This window comes from Oncorhynchus mykiss, chromosome 13 (genome assembly GCF_013265735.2).
Source record: "Oncorhynchus mykiss isolate Arlee chromosome 13, USDA_OmykA_1.1, whole genome shotgun sequence".
Taxonomy (NCBI): domain Eukaryota; kingdom Metazoa; phylum Chordata; class Actinopteri; order Salmoniformes; family Salmonidae; genus Oncorhynchus; species Oncorhynchus mykiss.
Window position 1 is genome coordinate 22,611,713 of NC_048577.1, and position 8,048 is coordinate 22,619,760.

Consider the following 8,048-nt stretch of genomic DNA (forward strand, 5'->3'; position numbering starts at 1 on the left):
TTTTAATGAAAGCAAATAGGCCTATACATTTGAGTTGCTTCCTGATTTGTTTAAAAAAAATCTGAATCATTACAAAATATATAAACCAAGGTCTTGACTTTAGGCCTTTGTGGACCGTTGCCAAAACGCACTAATCTCAACGAAAAATAGGACCTATTTCTCTACTATAATTGGCACTACAATATTGCTAAGAAAATGTCATTATGAACCACGGCAAAGACGAGGTAAACCTATTCCTGCAATTGGTCTATAAATTCGAAATATGGTCAACGTTATTTGAAATTAGGACAACGGGAAACATGCGAACTAAAGCAGCTTCCTAAATAAAAAATAAAAAACATGTCACCAAAATATTTCTGAAACCTGTAATTCTATAAAGCACATTTGCAACTTTCATCAGTCCTTTTCACAACCAATGCAAAAAAGGAATCTTAAAATCAGTTGGTCGAAATCATGACAACCAGAAACAGAGACAATTGCAACAAGTTTACTGGAAAGCATCTCAAAAGCAAACTGTGACATCAGGTTGTGATCATCCTGTTACATTGAAAGCATTTGATTTATATGTCCAACACAGATGTCAACAGAAAGACCGTATGTTCTTCGACAAAGACAGCGTCATAAACATCAAGCAGCTTTCCCATTTTTATTAACAGTTGATAAAATCTGGAAACAAGACCGACATCTGCTGGCCTATAGCATTGTAAAGGCTATATAAACTCTTATAGAGGACATGTAGGTCAACAAGACATCGATATGATCCACTTTTTATTAAACCTTCCAAAAAAGTGCTTGATAAACTTTTGCAATGAATAGGGTAAGCTACACCTCAAACTGAAACGGCATGACCTGGAACATATAGTTCACACTATAATTGGTTTAGGATTTCTCCATATTTGTTTTTCTCACTGACATGTGAAATCAAATGACAAATGCCCCCCCATTATACCTCTTAACATTTAAAAGGTACTAGCTTGACATAATTATAGCCTGTCTGACAAAGTATATTGTTTGTTTAAAAGCGGATTGCTGAAAACTAAAAGCCATTTGTAAACAAGTAAACGCTGTACACAAGGCATGCAACTCATTCAAATAGCCTACGGGTGGTGATTAGCTTCAAATGGACTTCCTTTAATTTTGGTCATTACATTTACTAGACTTCCAACTATACTATACTATACTATACTATAGTATATATATATATATATATATATATATATATATATATATATATATTATACTATAATATATATATATACACACATATATACACACACACACATCTGCACATACAATCCTGTAATTTGCTTTTATACATTACATAAAAAATCTGAATGATAAATGACACTATAAAGTGCGGACTTTTCAAAATAATTTGGTACAAGATTGACAGAGCTGAAGAGAATTAAAATCAGACGAAATCATCTTTTATCTTTGAAAAATCCTTGATCTGTGCTACTCTCCCTGATAGTCACTGTCAAAAAGTTTGTGGTCACATCAGTCACCAGAACCTTCTCCACGTTGTTCAAGCAAGGCTTCCAAGTCACCTCATCCGTTTGGCCCAGGATCCGCGACACAGGGATTTTGGCGATGAGTGAAGGTTTCCCCCTCTGTGGAAGCTCTTCGCTGGGTTGATGCACATTCTTTTTGGATAGGTGCTTTAGTTGGGGAGGGGATAAGTAGTTTGAGGGGCACTCTTTAGTCCTGCAGGCCTGGGAGTCTGAGCCTATTCTGTGTGAGTGCAACATGCCCCTGTCTGGGCCACAGTGCTGCTGTGTGCTCCCACTAGCCACAGGCCTAATTTGCTTGTGGGGATAACCACCCAGCTCCTCCTGGTGCCTGTGGGCTAGTTTAATCCCCCTCATCTCAGACCCCCTCTCTTCACCACCGGACAGGCCCAACTTGGCCAATTTGAGTGGGCCGTATGTCGCCTGCTCCTCTGCCCTCCTCTTGGGGGGCGACAGGGCGGCGGGAGGAGCGTTGAAGGGATTGTCCTTAAATCGCAGCTTGGGTTTGGGCCCTCTCTTCTTGGGGACAATCACAAAGCCATCGGGGCCTGGGGGCCTCTGGAGGACTGGTTGACGGTGCTCTCGGACCGGTTCTGGGGGCCTGACCCGCACACTCTCGCCCCTGTTGACAGTGCTGGGTGGGAAGATGGTGGGGACCACGGCCCTCAGCCCCTCTCGCGCTCTGGGGGTGATGACAGGCTCTGGGGTCGGGTAGGTGACGCGTATCCCCCGGACCGCATCGCTCCTGAACTCGTACAATTTTGCTTTAGCTTTAGCTTGTGCCTAAACGGGGAAGGAAACCAGAGAAGAAACACTTTTGAACAGGGGAAAATCTTATCAACAAAGATGGAAAATTGAAAGTAGGCTATTGCCGATGGCAATATGGGAAATGTTTTTCCACTTCTCCAATTTCAGTGGGTATAATGTTCTCTTTCATAAAGACGAATTTAAAATGTCAGTTGAAGATACTCTTTATTTGTCATTATAGATATATACTAAGAGTATGCCAGCCGCTTTATAATGGCTTAATAAATGCGCACTTGCAATTAGCAAAACAATTTTTTATAGCAAAGAGTATAATTGCAACAATACATGTACACAATTATAAATGAAGACAGTAGACAAAATCTTTACTTCTCATTATATCCCCTGAAGAATTTACAGGCTACACCAGTTTGCTAGCACTTTTACACTTTCACAATAGTTACTTATTAGACATGTCTTTGCAGCTCAGTTTGAAAACAGCCATTTACGGGCCTGCAAGAAAACCTGCACTCTAAATAAGATGCTGGTATTAAGCAATTGTGATAATCGGCTCTCGTGAAAAGACACGCGCATTCGTTTGATGACGTCTTCAGATTTTAAGATTTCATTTAAAACCAGTCCCATGCAAACTTTTGGTCTTAGCTGTAACGATTGCTTTACTGATGATTACACGTCAAAACGTGCTAACTTTTAACCGTGCCGAATTATCGATGCACACCACAATAGACGAACCCTCGCTTTTATAAGCACATTTTATATTCTACACGTGCAGGCCTAAATTGAGTTCATTTCGAAATATAAACAATTAACCTGGCATGTTTATTGATCAATTTGGCTACCTGTCAATCCAACCAATTTACCATGATTCGTTAAAAAAAAAACGTATTAAGGTCTATTAGCACCAGCCTGACTAATTAGTCTCCCTAAATACACATTCACACCTACACAAATACACATCTAGCACTAAATATAATGTTGCCTTAATACCGGTAGAAAAAAAGGTGATTCTCATGGGAAAACTTGACACGTGGAATCCTTCATACTTGCATATTTACGTTATTGCAACAACTGCTATATATTAACCATATGAAGAACCTGTGGATACACAGTGGGTGGAGACTGTGGTCTGTTTACATGCCACATGCTAGAAATCGTGTCCAACCATGCAGCCCTAAATTCAGTAGATTCCACAGTATCATTGCGTGTTGGATGGATTATTTTCAACAGTGCATGCATATCAACATAGCTACCTTTAGCAGGAATGTCTTCGGTTTCGGGCCTCTCTTTTTGGGCCCAAATAGTTCCCTTTCGCGCTCCCTGGAACAGCAAGACACCCATTTTGAGTATCAAGAGAGTGAAGTGCAATAGGCGACTTGCGTGACGGATGCATTATATTTTGCTGTGCAGCTAACATTGCATGCAATGAATGTACAACATGAACAGGCCCATATCCATACAATTTACCTCTCTTCGAATGCGACGAAGAGGCGGGAGTCCAATATATTTTCCTCCGGTTCCCAAGTGCTAAATCTATGGAAAAAAATACAATTGACAGAGGTTGGTTTTCCACTACATTGGGAAAGCAAGCGAAGATACGGGCTAACGTTAGCTAGCTTGCTAACACTGCCAGCGTGCTGCGCTGACTTTGTCACTAGCAGATGCCACCTAGCTAGCAAGCGAACACTACAGCTAGCAGCCAGCAACATCCATGTTGAAGCAAGGTTCTCTAGCATTAAATTCAACGCAACTTACTTCGGTGACCAGCCCTTCCATTTCACAAGGTATTCCATTCGACCCTGCGTGTCATCAGAAATAGAAAAAGAACGCTTCGTTAGGGAACTGCAGTAGCGCGTCAAAGTATATTATGCATGTTAGGGAAATGTGTTTCACATACTCTCCTTATTCGCCGTTTGATGATAGATTCGGCTGCGAAAACCCGTTCCCCAACTGCAGACAGCTCCATGTTTACTTCAATCCAGCTACCGTTAGCTAAAGCTTGGTGGTGAACGCTAGATATTTTTCTCCCCTGTCTCGCGGAGTGAATTCCAGGCAGCCCATAATACTCCTGCACAGAAAAGACGTCATAAAAAAAAATATATGTGTTGCCTAGGAACCGCAGTCGGTGGAACCATTTAGAGTAAGCCCATTGGGTTACCCGTTGCTACGTGCCCGCGGTTGCTAGGTGAGTAGGAGGAGCGTCCACTTCTGGAAATTCTTAAGGGGAAAATGGTGGCATTAGCGCGGTGGATCAATTACTCGGATTAATCGGAGATCTTTAAAAACATATGTCGCCAGATATATAACGCAGAACATGTGCAGAATGAAAAGAAATGAACAATGGGAGCAACGTTCCTCAAATGTAATAGGCCAAAGAGGTGAAGGAAAGCAGATTGAATGTGTGCACATTTCAGTTATCAACTGAACTGTCACACAATATTTCAGTTTAAAGTGCTCCTAATCAATAGTTTACAGTCATGGTAAGGTAAATTGTATGAAGAGACTAGGAGACAATATAGGCCTAAAGGAAATGCCATATGTCTAAATAGAACATAGACTATAGATCACATTCATGTGCAATAGTTTATCCTTATTCCAGTTCTCTTGATCCCTACAAGTTTTGTCTTTTTCTCTCGCAATAAATGGTGTCAATTATAGTCTCCATTCAGTAGGATATTCGTTTAAACCTAAGCTACAGTTTCCATACACGTTTGACTTCATTCACCGAACACAATCGAAGATGTCTAAATGTGGGGATCAGAGAACACATTGCACCTTTAGCTTAGTCGTAAGTATTTACCTAATTCATAGCCTTTAACGTGTTTAAGTAGGCTATTGCCATCAAATTGTAAGGTAGTACCTCAAATAAAATGAATTAACCTGAACATAAACTTTAGACCAATCGGGAAAATATTGTAATTGTATATTGTATATTGTATATTGCCTATTAAAAGTTGAGCGAAACAGAAATTTGCCTATTGTTTGAGTTAGGGTATGGAAGTAGGCATATGCAGTCTAATTAGTTGAGTAGAGCTAGGCTTCATATAGAAAAACAAAAGCTTAGAATAGAGTTTGTAGGCCTATGCATGGGCCTCAATTAAGCAAAAATATTTTCAACTCACAACACCAAGTGATCATAGCACAACCACTCAACAAGGGATATATTTAGGTCTATAATTTCCACGAACCCGTCACTTAAAACGAACCATAAAATCTCGTGAGTTGCGGTCTAATAATTCAGCCTTGGAAAATGAGTTCGCTGACTTGAAATAAGTGCTTTAAATAATTTGCATACTTTCATTACGATCTGCTCAAATAATTAGACACATGTGTGATAAATCCTGTTGTTTACACAGCATAAATCAGTCAGCCAGGCCTACTGCGTTTATCCACGTTAGAGGAACAACTGAAGGAATATGTGGAATATATAGGCCATATGTACAAGAAAGACAGGTTTGTCAGACCAAAATAGATAAAATAATAATAATAATATCCTTGTATTTATCGTTATTTTTAATTGGATAGGCCTACATATTTATTTTAATTGTTTATTTATTAATACTAATAATAATGATCATATTATTATTGTTATTATCTGTATTATCATTACTATTTCATTTTATTTCTCTAAAATAAAATTAATATGGTATTATAGCACAGATTCAAATTAACAGCTTCATGAGACTTGTCGGATCGGAAAAGGTCCATTTCAATAATGTGTTGGATTATTGTCAAACTTTCCATTCAATTTTTTTTTTTGTCGGAGCATTAATTTGTCTAAATATTAATTTGCAGTGCATTCAACTAAAGGTTAAACTCACGACACCAATTGATTGGCGGCAGGTAGCCTAGTGGTTAGAGGCGAGCAAGCAACCGGAGTGTTGCCAGTTAGAATCCCGGGTCTGGTGGGAAGTGAGCTGGCAACCGGAGGTTTGCTGGTAGGCCTATCAAATCCTAGATTCCATTGCCTGCTGTTGTGTCCTTGAGCAAGGCACTTAACCTCTCACAACAATAGCTCCCCGGGTGCCCAGTTGTGGCAGCCCCCTGCACCTTTCCACAAAACCTGTAGGCTTATATGAACGGTTTGGGTTAAAAGCAGAAGTCACATTTCGGTTGGACCTTGTGTGCAATTGACCGATAAACTGATTTTCTTAATCTGACAGCTATTTGGCTGATCACACATCTACAAATCATTCGCAAATATATTTAATTGAGGACTAAAAATAACATATCCGTATGCTCTTGAAACTTCATATTAATTCAGACCTCATCACCAAGTCCCCTTAAAGAAAACAGACTCTAAAAGTTCAAATTGATTTTCAAACAAGATTACAGACCTACATTATGAACTAAATTCCACGAACAAAAAGGCATTCATTTAACACAAACATCCTTCCATTTAAGAATATAGGCTCATACGAATGATGATTTCCTAATTAGGTTGATCTATGCCTAGTCATATAAATACAACTATATCAGATAGGCTAATCGATCGGATAATATTGCTGTTAAGGCCAACACATGAGTTGAGATGGACGCACAACCATTTGACAAAAAGTATATTGATTAAAATATGTCTCAGATGTCGGCCTTTATTATGATCAAAGTGTATTTGCACATGTGAAGAGCAACAAAGTTTTCTACAACTTTGGTATTGGCATTGTCTCATTTCAATACGTTTGCATTGTAAAAGCATGCAAAGATCACGAAAGCCTTCAGCTTATACTTCTAGACTATAGTCTTTTACTCTCTGGGATCATTTGGCCCCCGTGAGCAACTCGTTTAGGAGAAAACTCATATAGGGCTATGATAACATTGTTTCCCTGATAGACCCAGCCATAATCGATTTCAAATCATCTGATCTTGACTAATAAGCCATACTTAATTTAATATACAATTTTCCGATTCCTCGACAAGAATGGAGAGAAGAGGCAGGCAGGCCTTATATATAATTGAACGACCTAACTAATGGTTGTTTCAGTGTAGCATGCATGTCGATTTAAATTTATAGCGGGCCACCCTAAAGCTAAGAGACATGCAGGTCCATACAGTCCATACACAAAGCAAATCTCAAACGCTGACTGCATGCCTAAACCACGAAATAGACTCTTCATTGCTTAATTACACGCCTATAGGTCAATCTTGATCCATTGGAAATCACAATAGGCTAATGGCAATATTGCGCTGACAGGCTGCAATGGATAAACTACAATGGATGTGGTTGAAACAAAGGACCCCCTCTTTGCCAATCAATGCATGTTATTGCATTGTTTGTTATGATATCAATTAGGCCCATGACGGCACACATGCAGACACATCAACATCTAGTCAATTACAAGCAATTTCCTAATGTAAATGCTCTCAAAATCCCCGTTGAGATAGCAGCAGTACAGGACAAAGAAGACATGCAGAAAATAGGCTAGATGGGATATTGTACCGTCCCTCGTGTTATTATTCGTCATATGCATTTACATTAGGTTTTCATTTTGTCTCATGTATTTTTTCACAAGCAAACATGATGCCAGTAATGAATTTTGTGCATCGCTTTACCGGAGGAAGACGGGCTGCGGGACTCCTTTTATGAGGTAAGCATTGGTCTCCGCGCGACTGCAGTGCAGCAGTGGTTGCAGCCATATATGGGTGCATGGTCGACCTGTTAGAAGATTATTGGTTCGCTCGTATCTGGGCAACCGCCATTACCTAACGCTCAGAAAAGCAAAAAACGAACATCATGCAAAGGCAAGGACATCATGCACAAGGTGAAGAACGAATTTTAAT

At 39.6% G+C, this 8,048-nt stretch overlaps 1 protein-coding gene across 1 annotated transcript; it reads right to left on the bottom strand.

Moving 5' to 3' along the window:
- Positions 1-472: 472 nt before the first annotated feature.
- Positions 473-4,367, bottom strand: LOC110485969 (chromobox protein homolog 8). The gene is made up of 5 exons (XM_021557238.2): positions 4,168-4,367; positions 4,026-4,069; positions 3,738-3,803; positions 3,524-3,590; positions 473-2,291 (listed from the first exon to the last, which is right to left on the bottom strand). Exons 1-5 carry the CDS (start codon positions 4,234-4,236, stop codon positions 1,422-1,424), a joined length of 1,116 nt encoding a protein of 371 aa, XP_021412913.1. The 5' UTR covers positions 4,237-4,367; the 3' UTR covers positions 473-1,421.
- Between the last annotated feature and the right edge of the window lie 3,681 nt (positions 4,368-8,048).